At 39.8% G+C, this 22,059-nt stretch overlaps 2 protein-coding genes and 1 non-coding gene across 3 annotated transcripts in view; 1 reads left to right on the forward strand and 2 right to left on the reverse strand.

The window, feature by feature from the left end:
- cfap70 (cilia and flagella associated protein 70) overlaps window positions 1-15,421 on the reverse strand; it is a 23,281-nt gene extending 7,860 nt beyond the window's left edge. Inside the window, exons 1-16 of the mRNA XM_008296944.1 lie at window positions 15,359-15,421; window positions 13,830-14,016; window positions 12,165-12,254; window positions 11,945-12,030; window positions 9,478-9,663; window positions 8,463-8,645; window positions 7,414-7,508; window positions 5,912-5,984; window positions 5,414-5,551; window positions 4,560-4,721; window positions 4,035-4,126; window positions 3,527-3,587; window positions 2,408-2,590; window positions 1,655-1,786; window positions 1,250-1,378; window positions 856-989 (exon numbers count right to left, since the gene is read on the reverse strand). Of these exons, the coding sequence (XP_008295166.1) occupies window positions 856-989; window positions 1,250-1,378; window positions 1,655-1,786; window positions 2,408-2,590; window positions 3,527-3,587; window positions 4,035-4,126; window positions 4,560-4,721; window positions 5,414-5,551; window positions 5,912-5,984; window positions 7,414-7,508; window positions 8,463-8,645; window positions 9,478-9,663; window positions 11,945-12,030; window positions 12,165-12,254; window positions 13,830-14,016; window positions 15,359-15,421 (1,994 nt within the window). The remainder of the gene's footprint in view (window positions 1-855; window positions 990-1,249; window positions 1,379-1,654; window positions 1,787-2,407; window positions 2,591-3,526; window positions 3,588-4,034; window positions 4,127-4,559; window positions 4,722-5,413; window positions 5,552-5,911; window positions 5,985-7,413; window positions 7,509-8,462; window positions 8,646-9,477; window positions 9,664-11,944; window positions 12,031-12,164; window positions 12,255-13,829; window positions 14,017-15,358) is intronic.
- Window positions 5,766-5,837, reverse strand: trnaa-cgc (transfer RNA alanine (anticodon CGC)). Its single transcript has one exon. It is a non-coding gene; the product is annotated as a tRNA-Ala (tRNA).
- A 3,528-nt stretch (window positions 15,422-18,949) lies between the features above and the next one.
- The window catches only part of ddb1 (damage-specific DNA binding protein 1), an 82,260-nt gene continuing 79,150 nt past the window's right edge, over window positions 18,950-22,059 (forward strand). The window contains exons 1-2 of the mRNA XM_008296942.1: window positions 18,950-19,106; window positions 21,311-21,459. Of these exons, the coding sequence (XP_008295164.1) occupies window positions 19,046-19,106; window positions 21,311-21,459 (210 nt within the window). The 5' untranslated portion in view covers window positions 18,950-19,045. The remainder of the gene's footprint in view (window positions 19,107-21,310; window positions 21,460-22,059) is intronic.

The following is a 22,059-nucleotide window of genomic DNA, read 5'->3' on the forward strand; positions in this document are numbered from 1 at the left end:
AAAATAGAGCCACCTCTGTGACACTGAAAACTCTGCCTTTAAGTTCAACATACCTCGATAACCCACACATTTCTCTGCAGTAGAGCCCTCTGGTTATTTCACTACTTGTAAATAAACACCTTCTGCACCAAGTCTCTGATCCCCCTCGTCCTCATTAGTGTCTCCACCTGGAATTCCCCTCAAACCATGACTGTGTACAGCAGCACTGCAGGTGGCAGGACTGACTTTCTGTAGTTCTACACAGAAGCCTTGAAGTGAAAACACTTTGCTGTCTGATTAGTAGGTCATGCAGGAGATGTGACGTGTTTGTGCTTCTTTGTACATTTCTCTCTCCAGCAGCTCCAGTCTTTGCCTCCTACTTTTTGGCTGCATCAGATTATTTGTTTGCCTGTTTTTGCAAAACCATTCTTTCCAATAAACCTAAAAAGTGAGTGTTTGCCTCTGAGTCTACATTTTTAATTTTGTTTTGGTTGTGGTGCAAAGTTAGTGTCAATTTACAGAGGATACAACCGCAGGCTGGAAATAAATCATGAAGTATGAATAACAAAAGAATAAAACTGAGGTATGTGGTAGAGGAGTATTCTGTGCTGGTTACTGTGGGATCTCTGTCTTGTTAATGGACTTAAGGAACTGACAGCGTAAACAGTTTGTAGTAGTCGGGGGGGAGACAACAAAGTGGCTTCTGTGTTACTTAATGATTTAGGAACAGAGAACTGAAAACCGTTAGTGTGTCACGTTAGAAAAATAGACAACTGATTTATTCTCAGTAATTAATAAAATCACCCGTTTCTCTTCTATTGTAACCCAACCGATTCGTCTTAGCTCTGTTTTCAGTGTAACCAGAGTTTTTCTAACCTGGGTTGGTGCGTCTGTTGGACGGACACGGCGTCATGGAAACACTCTTTCGCCTTCATGTAGTCTCCGGTCAGCATGTGCAGACTTCCCCACTCTGACTTATGGGAGGGCTCGGTGGGCTGCATCACCACCAGCTGCAGGAAAACAAACACAAGCACCTCGAGCTGTAGCCACCTGATGCAACATAAGCAGGAACGCTGACATGATTCAAGAATAACAGAATAATCCAAGTTTATCTGTGACAGGAAATCAATAAATCACCTATTGGCTGACAGGCCTGCTCTGTTTAATACACACATTTTATTATAAGCACAGTTGTGGCTACAAACACAGCTTTTCAGCAGGTTTGTTTCCTCTATTTCGGTTTTAGGAGCGGCGAGCTGCATTGTTGTACCTCTTGATAGTACTGGGCAGCCTGTTGGTAATTCCCAGTGAGCTGAGCCTCTCTGGCGAAATGTCTGAGCTGAGAGGAATCTAACTGGATTTCATCTGAGGAGTCTTCGTCCACATCGTCCGAATAAATCTGGTGAGAAGGCGAGGAAAGTTTATTTCTACACAGAGTGCTTTCTGTGAAACACAAAAAGGATGAAGACAAAGTGTAAAGGGAGGATAAAGCGACATAAATAAGGAATTAAAAAGTAAGATAAATACAGGAATGTTAACATGACAATGTAGTTTAAGGTATTCAAAAGTCTCAGATTTGGTTTAACGAAAGGCAGAAACAAACAGAAAAGTCTTCTGAGAGTTTGTTCCAGAGATGTGGTGCAAAAAAATGTGAATAAATTAAAGTCTATACGACCTTATTGAGAGCTACGTGCATCTCGTCCACCAACTCAACGTAAAGCTTGCTGGCGAAAATCTTCAGCTCGTGGGGGTCCGTGAACCGCTCCGTACGCTGCATCTTGTCGCGTACGAGCTTCACCACTGCATGCTGCACAGCACAAACGCACACGTGTGGTGAAACGGTGAAGCTTTCTGGGCTACAGATTCACTACTCCAAAGTAAATGGCTTTATCTGTTGATAGTAACGGTGTATGTTCTGTGTTTACAGCAGGTTAAATCAAATCAAATGTGTTGATATTGCAGATTTTAGAATAATGTCAGCTGACCAAAGTGTTGCATGTGTCGTGTGACAAGCAGCAGCAAAAATAAACTGTAGGATCAATTTCTAAAATAGAATAGAAATACTTTACTAATCCCTGAGGAGAAATGTGGTTGTTACAACAGAAAGAGTGAAGTTACCAGCACCACAAATACAGATAAATAAGCAAAAAATATGCAGGAAGTAAAAATAAACAGGAAGAAAATATAAAATGCACAATAAATAACAAAAGATTTACAAATGTGAAAGTCAAACGTTGAAGTGTTTCTAAACTAAAACTAGCTACTATAATGTTAATAGATGGACTACAGCATCCTGTTCTGTTCCTGATCTTAACAACAACATGTTCTCAGGATGCCAGAACACTGACATGTGTGGGTGGCGTGAAAGTCCAGATTCGGAAATGATCCACTCAGAAGCAAACAGTTTCTCTGGAAGTTTCATTCTGACCTCCATCTGCTCCTTAAAGCCGAAGTATCTCCCCGACACATTGAGCGCTCCCATCAGCTGAACCTTGATCTGCTCGCAGCTCCAGTTCTGCGGCGGCCGACGACTCGGGCCGAACAGGTCCTCGTACTGCTCTGAGACGCTGGTCACCACGTTGTTAACCTCCCTGTGAAAGTCCAGCACTGCCTGCAGGAGGAGAATTCAGCAAATAAATAGATCTGCGCTGCTATCTGCTTTGTTTTGTCTGTCTCTGTGTGGGTACAAAATGGTTGGATTCTGTCATGTTCAAAAGCTGGGAAAATAATGGCAAGTATATCTAAAATAATGATATTTGTTGCTGATTTACATACAATGAAAATAGTGTATTGTTATGGTCAAACACGGTAAAAGAATGATTTCTGATGTTGACATTATTTACAGTTTTAGCCTTTTTTTTTTACAGTCACCATGTAATCAATGTAAATAAATCATTATAAAACAGAGAAAATCTGTAAAATACCAGTTAAACAAATAAATTAATTTTTTTCAGTTTTCAACATACTTTTTTGTTGTTGATTTAAATACAAAAAACAATAATTTTACAGTCAAATGTTTTAAAAGAATGATTTAACATTTTAAAAATGACTTCATTTTGATGTGGACATTATGTGCAGTTTTGCATTTTTTTGGAGTTTGCATGTAAATATATACATATTTCTATTTTAAAACATATCTGTAAATAAACTAAACCGAAAAAAAATCTGTAAAATAACAGCTAAACAAATTAATGTTTTTAATCCTTGAGATAGCTTTTTAATTTTTTGTTTTTATTTGTAAATATCTGAACAACAATGAAATAAGTTCTGTTGCATTAAAACCAGTAAAAAAAAAAGTGTAATTAGTTTTATTTAGTTAAAAGTAAAAAAAAAAAAACAAAAAAAAACAGATTACTACTTTCAAAAACAGCGATTTCTGATGTGGAAATTATGTTTGTATGAGTTGTATATAAGTTTTGGACTGTGTTTTTAGAGTTAGCATGTAAATGAACATCTTTCTTAAAACTGTGATTTTAGTAGTTATTTGTAGTTTAACTAAACAGAGAAAACCTGTAAAATAAATTATCCATATGAGTGTCTGTTTTACTCTTTCTGCTGGGCTTGGACCTGCTGGCAGTGGATTTCTGGGTGGGATCAGCGCCTTCACCCTGCAGGAAATAAAGACACACATCAACAGATTCTCACTTATCTGTGCCTCACAGTCAAACAGAAAAGAAGGAGCAGCTACTGAAGCCTTTTTCAGACGTGGGGTGTTTAACATTGCTGCTTCATCAGTCTGCCATTCAGAGATTTTCCAGATAAATCTGTCCTGAATCACTTCACACACCCCTAGGTACTGTTGTTTGTGTGTTTATCCATTTTTGCACTTGTGCCGTGTTGAAAGTAAAGACGTCAAGTTGACAGCTTCAGATGCTGATGAACACGAGGGAGCGTCGGTGTGAAAGGGATCCTGTATCCGTACATCTGTCACTATTAGAGTACAATTAACAGGCAACAGCTCCAGAAGTGAATGTCTTCTGACAGCTCAACCCCACAATCTAGAGGCAGTGGGACCAACAGAACCAAACTTCTCCAGGCTTTCTGTAACACGCTACCTTCTGGCCAGCTCCTCTGTGGATGGTTTTGGTACCAGCGGTTTCTCCAGGGCTACTTCAATGATAATATAAGTTCTGGCCTTCACGTACATCTGTCAGTAACACAGGAACAAACTGGAGAATAATTAAGGATTACAGTAGAAAAGCTGCTCTCACAGCGTCTGTATTAACCTGCAACTACAACCACAGTTTCCAGAGTTTGTGTCTGATCTTGCACAGAGTTGTGTTTGTGTTTGGTGAAGCTCACGTTTCCCTCCACATTGACCGGTAGCTCGGCTTCAGACAGGCTCTCTTCGGTGCTGTCGGCCACAGCTGTCCTGCTCTGATTGTTGGTTTGCTGACAGAATAAAAACAGATCCTATCAGAGTCCGACATTCACGGCAGAAAGACATGTAACTGCTGAAATCCTCATCGGCTGTGTGAGACAAACTGCTGCTCGTGTTGGAAAGCTTTCAGAAACTTTGTGCTGCAGTTTGTCTTAATTAAACATGGAGTAAAAATCGATCTCCTCAGGGTGTTCCTGACCTTCTTGGCAAAGTCCTTGGTCCCCTTCACTGCCTTGTTGCTTCCGTCCAAGTTCTTCCCCGCCTTCGGTTTGTTGGAGCCGCGAGCCGAGCCGGATCGAGCTTTGGCCTGGTTGGCCGCTGCCTTGGCCTGATCCTTTAACACGCTGGCACACCGCTTGGCCTTCGAGCGCAAGATGGACGACAAACTCACTTTAACGGAGGATTAACAGCACAGCACACGACTGGAGCTGCATTATGGTTATTTAATGGACTATTTTAGGTCAAGTCTTCAACTGGAATACACCTACAGAGACAAACCTGTCTGTGGGATTCACACAGAGAGAAACGATGCTAAAAACTTCTTCATGGTTTGTTTGAGGAACAAAGCAGATAGAAAGCAGATGGAATTCTTGTAGAGATTATAGGACACTGAGAGACCCCTATCAGAGGACTAATAATAATAAATAATCTCTCCTTTTGTCTGGGTGCCTTATCTAGTAATGTCTTTAAAGAATCAGTGTTATTGTTGACTCAGATCTTTCCCTACATAAGAAGGCTAACCAAGACCACGTCGTTCTTTTCTTCTAAGGACATGTCATCCATGCTTTTATCTCTTCTGAACCACTGCCATAAACTTTACTCTGGTACCAGCAGACCAATAAAAAAACACATCAGCTGCACTCAGATGTCTACCTGTACTTAATAAATGTTCTATTTTTAATAAATTGACATCTCTTTGTAGAAATCTGTTTGCGCTTTGACGTCAAAGATTCTTTTTTTTTGTAAATTCCTCTCAAAAAAGCCAAATTAAATCGACCACAATTCAAAGTTGAAAGTCAATGAAAGCAGAAATTTTGTGTGTTTCAGTTTGACCTTGCTGAGCAGCTCGGCCTCGGTGAACGGCTGAACGCTGTACGCTCCTCGGATGCGTCTGACTCCAGGATACAGCAGCTTCCCCATGTCCACAAACGCAACGCCGTGGAAGGGGATCTCTGGGTCGCTGTCACCGAGCTGCACACACATAAAACACATAAAACACAGCACTAGGTTATAACATAAGGGCTGTGCCACACGTCATATTGACTTGACGTGGCTTTAGACGGATGCTCCGTGGTGAGGACGTCTCATTTTGTTAATGTAGCCCCTCCCTTCCCCCACTCACGTCTCTGATGGACGGGACTGGGAGGAGTCGAGGATGTGCAATTAGTTAAACGAGATAAGAGGTTGGAGATGCTGGGGATTGAACCCAGGACCTCATACATGCGAAGCACGCGCTCTACCACTGAGCTACATCCCCTTGTGTGCAGCTCTCAGAATGCCGTCTCCACCACTGCAGCATCCCATGGAAAAGACTTGGAAAACATCACTAACCTTTGCCAGCGGCAACAAAGACCTCATGACCTCCACCGGCCACAGTCGGCTCTCATTGATCCTCTGACGCAGCCTGGAATCACAGTAAATGATGCACAGTTAATACGAGGTGCAGCAAGGAGGCTTTAATTCAACAGAAAACAATCTACCAGAAAGAAAAGATTCAAATAACATGAATAAAAGACCAAGACAGTGGAAAAAAAGAAGAAAACGATGTTAAGTTTCATGCATATAGTTGGCGATGTGGAGCTAAATGTCATATTCAGTGATATTTTAATTATGTGTCGCATACTGTGCATCTCCTAACAGGTCAAGTCAAGTCAACTTTATTTAAATAGCACATTTAAAAACAACCAAGCTTGACCAAAGTGCTTTACAAGCTCACAATAGTGACAGAACATGGACACACAATGGCAATATGTCAAGGTGTCAACTTCAATTAAAAGCCAGAGAACACATGCATGTCTTCAGGAAGGACTTGAAGGTATCAAGAGACTGAATGTTTCTAATTTGAGCAGGTGAGCTGCTTCTAGAGGTTCCGTGGTCCGGTCGGAAGTTCAGAGGGGACAGAGCCTTTGCAGTCGCAGCTCCAAGGCTCTGGAGTTCTTTGCCGCTGCTCGTTAGAGAAGCACCATCAGTGTCCATTTTTAAAACCCATCTGATAACTCATTTTTATGCCCTGGCCTTCGACCCGGCACGAGACTCCTGTTTTATTGTTTTTTATTGTTCTTGTTGTCTTTTTTAATGATGATTGGCCGACCTCAACACTAAGACTAGAGCACTGACGTGTCAAAGCTCTGATAAAGAAAAAGACACCAGCCCATTTAACACCTTAAAAAAATACAATAAAATCCTAAAAAACAATCCTGAAGCAGACAGGAAGCCAGTGGAGCGAGGCTAGAACTGAAGTGATGTGCTCCTGTTTCTTTGTCCGGCAGCAGCATTCTGTTGGAGTCGACCAAGAGGCATCTGCTCAAGACCTGCACTAGTCTAGCCTGGCTGTGATAAAGGCATGTATGACTCTGTCAAAGTGATCGTAAGACAAACAGGGTTTCACTTTGGCCCATAGCCTTCATTGGAAGGAGCCAAATTTAAAAGCAAACATCTCTTTAGTTGTCTTATATTCTTGTATTGGTCACATTTTAAGATGAATCACATCTCTATCTGTACTCCACCTGTCGGGCAGTGACCACGGACTCTTTCTTCTGTTTGTCGCCACAACTTTCTGCATATTTTCTCTGAACTGTGGTGAGAATCTGTCTCTGCTTTCTATCTCTGGCAGTAATCAGATATTCTGGCAGTTTATATTCGTGGTTTCTAACTAAATAATACTGTTGAAGACAATATTTTCTGTTGCTCACTGCAAGACTCTGAGGGGAAATCATTGTTACGATTAAACTATTTCCCCTGATTTCCGGCACAAATGTGTTGATTTTGTAGAGATTCCAGAATAATCTTTTAAAGCACGTGATGGTGAGGCAGAAGCTGTGAGTGCGGCTGACCTGTCGGTTCCTCCTGGGTCGATGAAGCAGCACGTCTCAGTGTCCCAGCTCACTCTGTTCTTCATGGTCTCTGCTTCATCACGGAACGTCCGGTCCTGTAGGAACATTCAGACCTTCAGCGCTGTAACTGAGCTTTTATAATCCTCTGCGGTACCAGATACGGACAGAACAAGACTATTAATGCAGCATGCGCGGACTTCTTTTCTGACTTTGTTTATTGTTCTTTTTAGAAAAGAGGTATATCTGACAGTTTGGACAGTTAGCCATTCTGGCACCTGAACGTCCACGACTCCACCACTAGTCGACCCGAAACCGATGCTGAGATCTGGATCTGGACTGGTCACAGGAATTTCCAGCGATGCCAGTTTCTTTGTTTACGGCCGTGTTATAGAACCACTATCCTACTTCAGCATTTTCTTCCTTAAAACTTCACTGTATTGACAACAGTTTAAAAAACACAGATTCAGACTTCCGGGGTTTTACATACAACAAGCCTACAGATCCAATCACGTCAGCTTACAGGATACAGCTTTCTGTATCACTATTCTCCTTCAGAACCAGTTTCGGGTTTGAACTTTTGAGCTGAATTACTCGTGAAGTGCAACTTGCCACAGAGAGGTTTTATAGTGCAGATTTGTGGGTGAGCTGATGTGCTCAAGCTGCAATGAGAGGCAAGATGTCAGACTTGTTCATTTGTCAGGTTCACTTACAGTCAACTATGTGATGAAATGTTTTGGACAAGAAGGACCGATAAGCTCACTGTTCCCAACACTGGAGCAACAGTAGATTCAAATATTGCCAGAAGTGTGAAAATAGGAAAAATATAATAATACTATAAACATCTGAGACATTTTAAGGCATGAAGGGATCGTTTTTAATGAAAAAACATCCAAAATATAACTTGGATGGACAGTTTTAGGGGTTAAACAAACAACCAGTGAAGGACTTTAAAGTCTGATCATGTCTATTGAATGAAAACCCATTTATATGACATTCCTTGCTGCCATGTAATTCTACATTTGGCACCGACCGAGTCCACACTGCTTTACCTCCGGGCCGGTCAGCTCTCCGTCCTCCAGCTCGATGGGCACTGGATGGAAAAAGGCTTTGGGCACAAAGTGGTTGTCTGGGACCAGCGTGGTCCGATGAGGCCTCTTTTTCTGTCGCTTCCTGTCCTCCTCCTGTCCTCCAGCTTTGAGCTGTCCTTCACAGAACAACAGCACCTGATCCTTCTGGGAGTCAGAGAGGAATAACACAGTTCAGATGCTTTAGTCTGGAAAGACTCAGAGTCAGAGCTGCACTGGGAAGAAAAAAATAAATCAAAAATCAGTGAAATTGTACAAGTTTGGCAGCAAGGGTGCCACAAGACATCTGTTAAAACTTGTGGAAAACTGTAGCATTCAAAAAAACAAGAAAAAAACAACAAGAAAATAACAGCAAATATCTGTAAAATAATTATACTGTAGCTGATGTGTAGACAATAAAGTATGGTGTCCTTTTGGTGTCATTGGTGTAATTTTATGCATTTTAAAAGAACCAGTTACTATTTGTAAAATACAGACTTTTGATGCGGAGATTATTATTTATTTTCTTTTTTAATTATGTAAATTATTGCCTATTTTTCTTTTATGTTACTGGATATTATGTGCAATTTAGCAAACCAAGGAAAATCTGTAAAATAACAAGAAAAAAGATATTTACCACTTTTCAGGCCTTAATATACATTTTTTTCTTTCAATTAAGGGCAAATATCTGTAAAATAATTATAGTTTTGGTGTTGTAAATACAGAAATGTAATGTATGAAATGTGATTGTATGTAATTTGTTATGGGAACATTATTTACAGTTTTTGTTCTGTTTTTTTAGGGTTAACATGTAAACTAACACTTTTTATTGCCAGTAATTTAACAAAACAGGGAAAATCTGTAAAATAATAAATTGTTCCACAAATTACAGACAAAAGCTTTGACATTAATTTTTACAGTGTGTTCTGAGTTTACCTGCATTGCTTTCTACACAAGAAATGTTCTGATCCAGTAAAAGATTCAGCAGACTGTAACTCACCTCTGCAGTCAGCGGGACCTCCAGGGCAGCAGCGTACGTGAAGGGAGTCGAACCCGACGTCAGCATCCAGGACTCGGGGATGGAGTAGGCCGTCTCCACGGTTACCTTCATCAGGTTGGAGGCTGAGAGTTCAGCTTCAGGCAGCAACGCATCCGACACGCTGACGCTCACGTCCAGGGTCGGCCGCTAAAGGAGGTCGAGAGAAGACGCACATCTGCATTTAACTTACAAACTGTTTCATTACACTGAAGGCCAATGTCGTTATTAGGTTAAAGGCTGTAAAATCTACCAGGTGTGCTCCACCTAAGGGTCTAAACACTGAATATGTGATGTCCGGAGTGACTAAAAACTACATTATATGCCTATATTTTTCATTTTAGTGACCAAATATTTCACATTAAAAGATATTCTACATGTGTAGTTTTGTATTACTGTGACAAGCAGCTACACAAGGTTAGGAAAATATCGCTAGTTGAGTGTTTTTTGAGCTCAAAGATGAGACTTTAAGATATTTCAACACACTGACAATCAGAGAGTTTTTAAACTATTTGTCCAATACTACAGATTCTACATTAATAACACAATGAGAAATAACAGCAAAGATTTCAGGTTTTTATCTTAAATATTTCCTGAGATATTGTTTTTCAACCTGCCTCCTATACATTTCTTTTTAAAAAACTTGTATTTAGGTATCAGACAATGAGGACTATTGACAGAGATAGTTGCCTGAATTCTTCTATTTTTTCACACAACTATGTACACTGAACACATTTTTAAACTGAGTGACACACATTGGTAGATTTTTTTGTAAAATTTGCACTTCTTATATGACAAATTGTTGTCGCAGTTTGTATGTGGAGTTCTATGGAGCTATCAGTCTACTATCTATCTATGCCTGCACTGTGGCACACTCTGAGAAAACACTGTGAAAAAAGCGTGATTAGAAATGTCATTAGCGCTGACTGTCCTGTCAGTTCGGGCGGGATTACCTTCCTCCACTTTAAAAAGGCTTGGCGGGCCACCTGCATCTGTCGGGCTCTCTCTGCTACCTCCTCGTTGGATCGGTTCTGTGGTTGCACAACATTCACTGACAGGGAACAGCTGCTGCTAATTCATGGAGTCACTCACCGAACGGAGCGCAGCGTGGATAAACTCTTATCTTATAAAAGCAACTAGGATAGGTCCGACATCCTGAAAGAACTCCTATCAGTCGTCTCTGCTGTCATTTTTCTTTCTTTTTCCTCCATTTTTTAGTTCTGAGCGCCTTCTTGTGCTGTTGTCTTTTATGTAAAGGTGCAATTTGGAAAAAATAAAATAAAATATGAAAATGAAAATGTACCATTTTTAGATCAAATGTCCATTAAATATATTATTTAAGGACTGACTACAGTGCTGATAGATGCGGTAAAGCATAAAGTCTACAAATTAGTGTTTTCTCCCTCTAAATATTTGCACGTTGAACTGAACAACAGATAGCAAAGTCCTTTTCAGCCAGAGTAAAGGAGCAATTTTTAAAATTCATAGTGACATCTGCAATTCAAAGGTGTCCTGTGGAGCTCTGATAGAAGCATGTTTACATCCAGCATTGCCCACCAACACACTGCAGGGAACTTTAACAAACATGTTTAACATTTCCTACTTTGTAAAACACTTACAAACACTTGTTTTTTTTTAACAAGTACTTCAAATGCAGCATTGTTTGCATTCATATGTAGCTGCTGCCAGTCTCCTGTTTTTGCCTTGACTTGTTTCTTTAGGTCTGAATTCTGTGAAACTTGGTGGAGTTTGGATGAAGCAACAACCCACGAAATGTTGATGCAGAGCTTTAAAACTTTCAGAAGTCTGCGCCCTCCTGGCTTAAAGATATGTACCGTGTGAGACCATAAATAAACTCATACAGTAGGTTCTACTATGGTTTCATGTTGTACTTCTATCATTAAAAATCCTGAACAAATGTCCAATTAATTAAATAACCAAGCAGACAGTAAGTGGATGTGGGTGAGCTAAGCTGTCTTACATCCAGAATAAGTAAATCAGATTTATAGCAGACACAATTCAAAGGCATAAATAATAGATGGGCATTAAAAATGATAAATATATGAGTAAATATTACATTTAAGAGTGAAATTAATTTGACATGTGGCCTGTAACACTGAACATAATTTAGCTTCTCTGGAAATGATTAAACCTCAAAGCAAGAGATCATTAAGAAAAGATGAGATGCTTGTCTGATAAATAACTGATATCCTAGGAGCTTAGAATTGATTTTACTATTCCACTGGGACCAGCACGTCTCATTACAATGAGTCATTTCAAGCATCATGTTTTCTCAACACCATGAATGAAAATGTCCAGCTGTGTGATTTGTGCAGCTCATTGCAGATGTGCGCTGTGATATTTATAGCTGCTGTGACCTGCCTCTAACAGCGGCTGGATGACATTACAGCGGAGTCATTAACTGACCGACCTTGCGGCTGAGGTCTGTGAAGGACTCTTTGGCAGAGGAGCTGCCGGCTGGATTCACTGGGACTGTGGATGAGAAGCTGCTCTGACCTGAGGACAAAGAGAAAATCATTCCTACAGTCAAAGTCCTGCCTGGTGAGGAAAGCTTGTTTAACTCAGTTTCTCCGGAGCGCCGCAGAAAGCAGCTGGTAAAAACACATCATTTGTAACAGGTGCAGGTGTACCTCGCAGCAGCGGCAGCAGGTCGACCACGGCCTGGCCCAGCACCGCCGCCTTCGCTTTCTTCTCCTCAGGCAGAACCTCCATCACTGTCACTGACCACAACACAACATTAAACAGTGCTGGCAGAAGTGAGAGCTGAACAGACCGACACAGAAGCTTCAGGTCTTCCTCTGCTCGCCTCACCAGCGAGCACATTTCTATCAGCACTTCAGATCACTGACAAGTGATTCAGGTAAAGCTGGAGCTGACTTGTCATTGTGTAGATGTTTGTTTTTTCCATCTATCATTCAAACGTAAAATAACTTTAAATAAAACTGGTTATGAGAAGGAACAGAACATTTTAAGGAACAACTCTGGGGTTGGTAGAAACAACGATTTCTAATTCGAACTCACAAACTATTGGCTGCTACAGAGACAGATATAGAATAAAACTGAACACCTTCTCGTATTAAAAAAGCAAAATGCCAGCATCTTATATTCAACAACACCAGCACATACGTGTTCAATCTTTCAGCATGTTACCCTGCCATCTGTGATGGAAATATTCTTTCACTGTTTTAGGATTAGTGTCATTTCTTGTTTCATGTGGGCATCATCGGTGGAGCGAAGTGGCTCATTACTGATAAAATCAAATCTGAGCAAAGTCCCCACCTGACTGCCTAAGTGGAATACTGTAGTACTGCCACAATGTAGGAAATGACTTTGATAAACAAGGAACCATGGCTAGAAGCTGATCCTGGTATCAAATGGAGGCAAAACGGTCCTTCCATCGTCTAGAACTGGTTCTGACCAACCACCATCACACATGCTGACATGAGCCTGGAAAGTTTACCCAGAATGCACTTTGTAAAGTTTTCTCTGGTGAATGATCAGAACCAGAACCACATCCAGGGTACCAATGATTGTTTCTACCACTCTATGCCATAGACATTAAACTGTTCACACTGTGAGACATCCCATAATACTGATGCTACCAGCTGGTTAGAGAAGAAAATGAACACAAACCAGGTCCAGTGTTCAGACTGAGACACCTGGATGGATGTAGAACTGATCTGGTGTCAGTTTTTAGCACAACTCAGATGTGTTTTTCATCCTTAAATGTCATGTGTCTGTCTGCTGTACTGATGAAATGGATGAAAAAATGTCCAAAATGTCTTGAAACCTGACCCAAATGACTTTAGATTTGTCCATAATGACCAAAAAAGACTCAAACATGGTCCTAAACAGCTCAGAATTCGTCCAAAATGTCTTGAAACTTCTCTAAAATTACTCAACATGCCTCAAAACTCGTCCCAAATGACCTAAAATGTGTCAAAAATGACAAAAACATCCCCAGAATGCCTCAAAATCTGTCCAGAAAAACACATGGAAGCCAAAGACTTCTCCAAAAAAAACATTAAAAAGGGTGAAATTTTATAACTTCAAGGGCCTGTAGCTCTGAAAATATCCACAGCATGAAGGTAAAACTTACTACTGTTACTGTAGATAAAAATCAGCTGATTCTCAGGAGGTCAGGTTGGAGATATAAAGATTAAATGTGGTGATTTAAGGAAATGTTTGCAGCTGACATATAGAAAGTCAAAGCAAAAAAACTCAAATTAGCCAAAGCTGAAAGGAAGCAAAAGCTTTAAAATCATCAGAAGCTGGCTAGCTCGAACTCAGCTCACATATGATGGGATTCTGGGCGATGCCACTGAGAGCCTGAGCGTCTGCTGGCCAGTGGAAGCTGCAGCTGAAGTCGTAGTCAACACGACGCTCCACAGAGTCGACCGGCTTCCAGTCCGACTCTCCCAGCAGAGTTCCATCCATCTCAACCTTCAGAAAACTCTGCAAGCTGTCACCTTTCCTCGGTCGCTGAAAAGAGAAGAAACAGAATGGATAACACACCTCCTCGGCCGCAGCCACTTTTCCAACATCGTGAGGGTTTTTATTTGCCCCACACCAGTCGTATAATTTCCATTCGTGCATCTTGATCCAAGAGCAAATTAAAAAAATGCAGTTTTAATGGCAGTAAAATAAGCAAGACCAGGTTTGTTTATGTACTTGTCATAATGTAGGAGGTATATCCCATGAGTCTCAGCCATTAGTGCTGTATGCGAGCAGACTGTCACAGCAGCAGCAGCAGCAGCTGAGCGAGGACGATTCTTTGATCAGTTGTCTGGTTTGGTGTCTCAGTGTGAAAACCACAGTGTGGAGTGAAACCTGAAAACTGGATGCAAATGCAGTTTTCTGCTGAAGTAGAAAATGAGGGATTGAAAACACCCAGAGAGGTGATCTGAATCTTTGCGTTGTCTTATTTGTAAAGACAAACAAACAGAAGGGATGCTAATTAGAGTTGATGACATTTTGCTTTACATGACTTGTATGTAAATCTTAAATGCATCACTTTTAACAAGAATAAAGTATATCAGCTCTATCTACATGGGGTTTTTTTCACCTTTTACTGGTTGTTTTTTTTAGTATTTTTGCTGGGAAAACGGAGGCAAATCAACTGGAAACATTTGCAAATCAATCTCATAACTGTCCTAGCACTTACATTTTTTTCTAAAATAAGAAATAACTGAGTGATTTAGAGGTAATAATTGTGTCTTATCATTTACATCACACATCCCTCATGGGGGTGTTGAGACACATTAATCAAAAACAAACCAGTAAATAACAACATGTTGTACAATCTCATATCAATACAAGCATAAAGCAACTGAAGCTACATTTATGCACCAACTAATATAAGTTAGCATATATTTCAGGCCTGATTCAGTCCAATTAATGTTAGCTAATTAAAATAATATCATTTATAAACTAGTAGAGTTGCATTTTTAGGGCTGGGTTTGTTTTAAAAATGAATCAGATATTAAGATTTAGGATGTGAAAGCTCCAGAAATTGCTCTAAATTGAATGTTTAATGTTAGCTAGCCAAAGCTAAACTGTTAAATTTAACTAATATCGCGTTAACGAGACTCTGGGTTTAATTTCTAGTTTTATAACAGACACTAAGGAATAAATCTGTGTCATAACTTTATGTGGGCATTTTTTTAAATTTATTTTTTAATCTTAGCTAACTTCAACTTGAAGCTAAAACTACACTGACGCGGTGGAATTAGCATAACCCTTCGTAGCTTTGACCGCCGTTCACTAGTTTACCAGCGTCACCTTAGTTACACCCAACTAACCAGCTAACTAGCGTCTATCTCACCAGGTTGCTTCCACGGAGAACGGTGACTTTCACGGTCGGGTTTGTGTTGTCGGGAGTGTCCATCGTGGAAACAGACGGTGACTAACTTTAGCTCGCTAACGTTACTGGGTTAGACACGTTTCCATGGCAACAACACGAGACACGGTGGCGCATTCACGGAACATCGGACAATCGACGGTCAGACGAACAAACCAGGAATAACGTTAAAACTGGTCACAACATGTCACCGAATAAAATGACTTATTATACAGAAGAAAGAGAAAAACTCTAAAAGAGTAATATAACACTAATTAGAGTGATTTAAAGCAATACATTTTAAAATTAGCTTTTTTTCCCCAATTCTGTAGCTGTTACCTGAATGCAGCGTTATTGTAGTTTTACAGACTCAGTCCTTTTCAATTGTTTATTTAACATTTATGCATTTTTACAGCTTAAAACAGACTTTTTAAAAAATATATATTTTTTAGATTTTAATGCTGGGTAAGAATATAAAATATAAAATTTTCCCAATAGACTTTACTTTCTTTACCTTAAATGAACAGCACGGTCTCACTTCTTTCTGTATTCAAGGAAATTACAGAAACTATATAATTTCTGCAATAGTACTCGTGGGGCAGCAGGGGTCACTGCTCTCAAAGGATGTGTTTCTGGTGAGGTCACACTTTACAGGTTACTGACATTCATTTAAAACCTGTATTCTCAGCCAGCGTTTTTCTAAGAATGACGCAGCCCTACAGCTACACATCAACACTGAGTTTTGTGCTCAGTTCAGAGCACATTTCATCATTTGCACTGAGAGATTTATGTCAGCATGTGTTGCCTGTGCTCTACTCACAAAAACTGAAAGTCTTCAGCAATTTGAGTCCAAGTGAAAAGATGTAAACACATATTGTCGATCAGATATTTGAGCAGACATAGATCACGGCATTTATTCAAACCACCAAAACTCCAATCCTGGATCTGCTCTGTTCATAATCTTTTTAGTTACAATTGCAGGAGGGGAAAAAAAAACAGTAAAATGTCTGAGGATAATTATGCAGATGACCCATGAATTTATACAACAACATCACCTGGTGACTGTTTGCACACAAACACTGACTAGATAGCAATTTTGGCAAAGACTTAATCTAATTAAACGAAGATAAGAATAAAATAAACGTTTTTGGCCTCAGATATGAATTTTAATAACCACAATAAGACAATTAAGGATGCAGCTGCTGACGTCTTCACTGTGACCTCTTTGCACCGGCCTCCTGTTTGTGATTTTAAAATTCAGGAAAACATTTCTGGTCTGCAGCTCTGCTATGAACCACTCAGACCTCACAGATCATCTCAGACGAATGCAGCCACTGTTCTTAGAGTCAAGACGAGACTTTGGTTTCTCTGCATCAAATATCTGGATGAATGAAGCCCAGACAATCTGACATCTGCTCTACAGCTGAACCATACGACAAAAATCATGTCTCAGTTTCCATAATGACAAAAAGTCTGCAAATAGAAATGCATGATTAAATTAACTAAAATAAGAATTTTGTCACACTTTGATGTGAAACGGGGAACTAACTCTGATATAATAACATTATTTGTTCTGCAAATTATTAAAATTATCACAGTTTACAATAAAATTACGTTAAATTTAAGTAAAACTATCATGCAAAACAGAAGTGTATTTTCAATCTTTTTTGTAAATAGCAGCATCTCCTCCTCCCTGTCTGACAGTCGGTTCAGATGGAGGTAAAACCAGATGGAGTTACCTCAGTCAACGGATTAGAGTCTCCTTGAGATAACCGTTTTTTATTTAATTTTTCTTTGCTTCTTTTGTCTTGTTGTTTTCTGTCTTTATCTCATTTGTTATGTTGACTTCTGTGTATTTGACTTTGGTTTTGTGTGTCAACGCATACAGTAAACCTTTTTAAATAAAGTTATAATTCCTATTCTTGTTCTTAATCTCATTAAAATAATGAACAAATGCAACAGAATAGAATTAGTAGGATTAATCAGCAATCCTGTCAGCGCATTCACAAAATCAGACAACATTTTTAAAAGCACAAAAGGAGATGTGCAAATACAAAATATGAAAATCAAGTAGATGTATGTAAAACCTTCCATACAAGGTGATGTTGTACGTAAACTACTGTAACCATGTGCAGGTTCAGTATATAAATCTGAGGTACATGAGGTTGAAGGTGCAGAAGTGTAGATATTTCCAGATTCTGTCAATGTAACAGAAAGTAAATTATACCAGAGAATATGTTAAAATAAACAGAGTTGACAATAAACGCATTTGTATTCGTATATAAAGACAAAACACCAAAGTTTATTTTGTTCTGTCAGAATATTACATAGCATTACCACAAAATCACTGCTTTTGACTTCCTCAGACCAGAAAATGATTTCAGGACTGATTAAAGATGAACACGGCCACAGCCAAGACAAGACACAAAAGAAAAACAGACTGTGGCTCGGTGGTTAGAACTGTCACCTCCCGGCCTGCTGGGATCTTTCTGCGTGGAGTCTCCATGTTCTACAGTCCAGAAACATGCTGAGGTTAATTGGTGATTGTAAATTGTCCGTAGGTGTGAATGTGAGTGTGCTTGGTTGTCTGTCTCTAAGTGTAGCCCTGTGATAGACTGGTTACCTGTCCAGGTAATGGATGGATGGATAAATTCATCATGTGTGGTGTATCCTTTCTGTGAGACCTTTGTCATTATATCTTTATTTTTTCAGCCCTATTGTACTTTTGCAATATCTTGTCCTGCTTATTTCATGCCTTTTCTGTATCCAGCTGCTGTAACATGTGAAGTTCCCCGGTGAGGGAGCTGTAAAGTTTATCTTATCTTATCTAATGGTCAGGAAGGAAAACACGATGGTTGGGCTTCCTCTTACCCCAGTTTACTCATATACAGTTCTCAACAAATGTACTAGATCACCTGTCTAATTTGTTAATCTGTGACCATCCAGCATCATGAAGTGCTTTAATTCGCACTCAGCTCTCCACGTTTTACCGTATAGAACAGGAATGAGGAATTTCAAACTGAATTCACCTTTTTATACCCAAATCTGAATCACTGGGGTTCTCTGAGAAGTGAATGAAATGAATCAAGCAGAACATTTAACCTCAATTTTTCTCCTCAGGGATGCAAGTAAACAACTAGAAATAATAGTGTGCTTTATTATTTTTTTCTGTTTGTTTTTTGTTGTAAAACAGTCAATTTGAAAATTCATGGAAAACAATAATAATTATAATTCAGCATTAAAAACATCATTTTGGTTACAGAGCTTCTACATACTGGTGTATGAACCATTACAGAAACATAAAAGATGATTTTGTTAATTTAGGGCAGCTGTGGCATAAACCTGACACTGGGTGGTGAGCTAATAAATTTGTTAAACACTATATATATATACACATATTCTAAATCACATTCATGCATACCTTATTACACAGTATTTTCTGTTATATCTCGTGTAAATACGTCTTTATGCCTCATATAAACCCTTGTCGTGTTTTTGCTGTGGGGCACTGCAGTGTGTCCTCCCGGCCGCAGGGGGCGCTCCTCCGCGGACTCGCCGCTGCCCGTTAACCCGCTCTGCTAACTACTTCCTGGAGTCTTATTATCAATGATTTTGCCAGTTGTGTGAGATTAAAACACTGCTCTGGTGTTTGTCTTTTGTCGTCGTCCGAACATGTCGTACAACTACGTGGTAACAGCGCAGAAGCCGACGGCGGTGAACGCCTGCATCACGGGTGAGTATCTCGGTCCCGCTCGCCGCCTCGACTCGGGAACATCGAGCGGCTGCATGCTAGCCGAGCTCCCGCGCTGCTGCAGCCGAGGAGCCGCAGACGGGCCTGCGGAGCCGCTAGCCGCCGCGCTGCTAGCTCCGATGTTTACCTGCCGCTCTCCGCACACTTGTCCGAGTGGCCGAACACGGGTCTGTCGGATCCGTTTTTCGTGCTCGTTCCGCCGCTAAGCCTCGCTGCGGCTCCTGTGTGGACAGTGAAGTTAGCTGTTGTCGTGTTTGGAGGCGCCGCAGGTTAAAACGCGTCTCCTGCTGCTATCAGACAGGATCTTATCAGTCTTAGTGCCCATTTTGTGACCCTGATAAAGTAACTGATATTCAACCGAAGTATGAAGGCCACGAAATACAAGATGCATTAAATCTGCAGCCAGCACTGTGCTGCTATTAACTCCTACATGTGACCTGCCAGATGATAAACAACATGAAGTTTTAAATTTAGATTGCACACATGAAGGAGCTGAAATCCATCATGGAAATTCATTTAATTTCATTTCAACATCTTTGCATGAGGGTAATATGGTGCCAAAATTACATGCATCTATTATTTAAAAAATCAATTCTGTGGTGATTTAATTTCAAAGTGCTATTTACAAATTATACAGGAATAAAATGTTAAAAAATTAACCTACTTGGCTTCATACTTGTTTAGTCAACCGGATGATTAGTGCCAAGTATTGATATTAAATTTAAACAATTTCCTGTAATCTACAAAGCTGAGGCTGAACCATGTGTGGAGAATATTGAATTGAATTCATTTATTTATTACAATTTGATTTGATTTGCAGTAAGTTCTGTAGTGAGTGTTTTACAGATTTATAACATGTCAGGAGCATTCCCACATTAATAAAAACGACTGTCACACAGCACGGATGGCAGGGATGTTTTAAAACCGTTGAAATGCTGCATCAGATGTGCTGCTAAATCAGAATCAGAAGCTTTTTATTGCCAAGCGAGCTGCACATATGCAGCAATAACAAGACAGGAATAAATACAGAATCTAGATCTGAGAAACTCCAAATAAAATATGCAAAAGAAAAGTATAAAAGTACTACATAAATAAAAAGTACTATGAAAAGCGACATAAACCAAGTAGTAAATTAGGAAACCGTTTAAATGACAGTCTTGCACATGTAATGGTAATGCACAGAGGTGGTGCAGCAGGAATAATGTGGGTATTAAGTTATAAAAACTGGGATTCATGTCAGTAGAATCCCAGCGTGCAACGTTTCATCCAATTAATTAAATCTGAGTGACGGTATTGGTTTAATTATTAATCGTATCAGGAAAAATGACGGCCTTGTGTGTTGTAAATTGCTGTTTGTGTGATTTGTTTATTGTAGTGCTTCAGATTTTGATGTGGAATCTGTTAATTGTGAAGCGTGACCAGCGACTATGTCATATTTTGTCCTAATAAATGGCAATTATTTTAAGATTAACAGTTAACTAATCTGTACATCTGTGTTGTGAATGAACTAACAGAGTGTTTTGTGAAGCCGGTGAGTCTGTGTTGCCTTGTTTTGTAGAAATCTCTTGAATTTTTCTATTATTTCTGACCATTTGAGACACAAATATGTCTGTTATTCTTCAGTCAATGAAACCCCGGTTAACTAAACTTACAATTACATCCAATTTTGAACAGATTCTTATAGTTTATGTGCTGGTGATTTTCCTTCCGGCTAAAACATGTTGAGTGGACGTCAAAAAAATTCTATTACGCAGGAAGAACGCTGATGAATTAATCAGCTTGTTGAAGAAATAATTTAGATAAAAATAACTTAATTGCTTTAAGTCAGTGGGGGAAAAAAAACACCTGTTGGGAAGTTATTAATTGTTTTAGTTATTGAAAAAGTTTCTGGTCAATTACTCAAAGCTTTCCCCTGTTTCATGTTATTATAGTGTTATAGGATAAATCGAAAATATTTAGAACATTTTTATACGACATTACGCCATTCACAGGTAGGATTCAGGTATTTCTGATAGTTCATAGGCTGCAGTTAAAGACATGAATGATAAATATTATTAATATTTGCTAGTAAGAGCTCTAATTTAAATATCTTTCAGAAGCATCACTAGTTCTGCAGTAAGTTGTCCACATTCCTCCGTTACAGCAGTGTACCTAACGTGTTATAAATGTCGGCGGTGTGTCTTCAGGTCACTTCACGTCTGCAGAAGATCTGAACCTGCTCATAGCCAAAAACACCCGGTTGGAGATCTATGTGGTCACGGCGGAGGGGCTGCGGCCCGTCAAGGAGGTGGGCATGTACGGGAAGATCGCCGTCATGGAGCTCTTCAGGCCAAAGGTACGTGGTGTTTGTGTGCAGAGGGTTTGGCTTTGGCTGCACCGTAAACAACTCGTCTGGTCTGTTTTGTGTCATGGATGAATCTGAACTTCAGCAGGCTCCTGGATGCAAAAAGGATGTTGGATGAAATCCGTGTCCACGTAGACTGACACAAAACAACATCATGTGGGGAATGTACTGGCAGATATTTCATTATGAGTCGTAATCTTTGCATCTCTTTTCCCCTGAAACTAATAGAAAAAATGATGAAGCTACATTTTGACTTTAACGAGCTCCTGCGTTATATTTCTACTTTGCCTTTGGCCATATTGTCATTTCAGTTGTTCAGCGCTAACCGCACACGTCGCGGCTGACCTCAACTTGTGAAGTTGCAAAAGAAACCTCTCAGTTGTTAGAAGCGACGACACTTAAAGAAAATCTTCAAGCCGTGTAAAGGCTGTCTCTGCTCAGACTGAGCAATTAATTGATTTCAAATTCAAGTTGTGGTTTGAAAATGCAGTTAGCAAATCACAAATGGTGTAATTCAGGCCGTACAGTGCTGAGACGAAACCTGCACAAAGTGGAAAGTCCAACACCTGACCCAATGTCTAAGTTGTTGTG

The sequence above is a fragment of the Stegastes partitus genome, unplaced genomic scaffold (assembly GCF_000690725.1).
Source record: "Stegastes partitus isolate 25-593 unplaced genomic scaffold, Stegastes_partitus-1.0.2 Scaffold1170, whole genome shotgun sequence".
Classification (NCBI taxonomy): Eukaryota; Metazoa; Chordata; class Actinopteri; family Pomacentridae; genus Stegastes; species Stegastes partitus.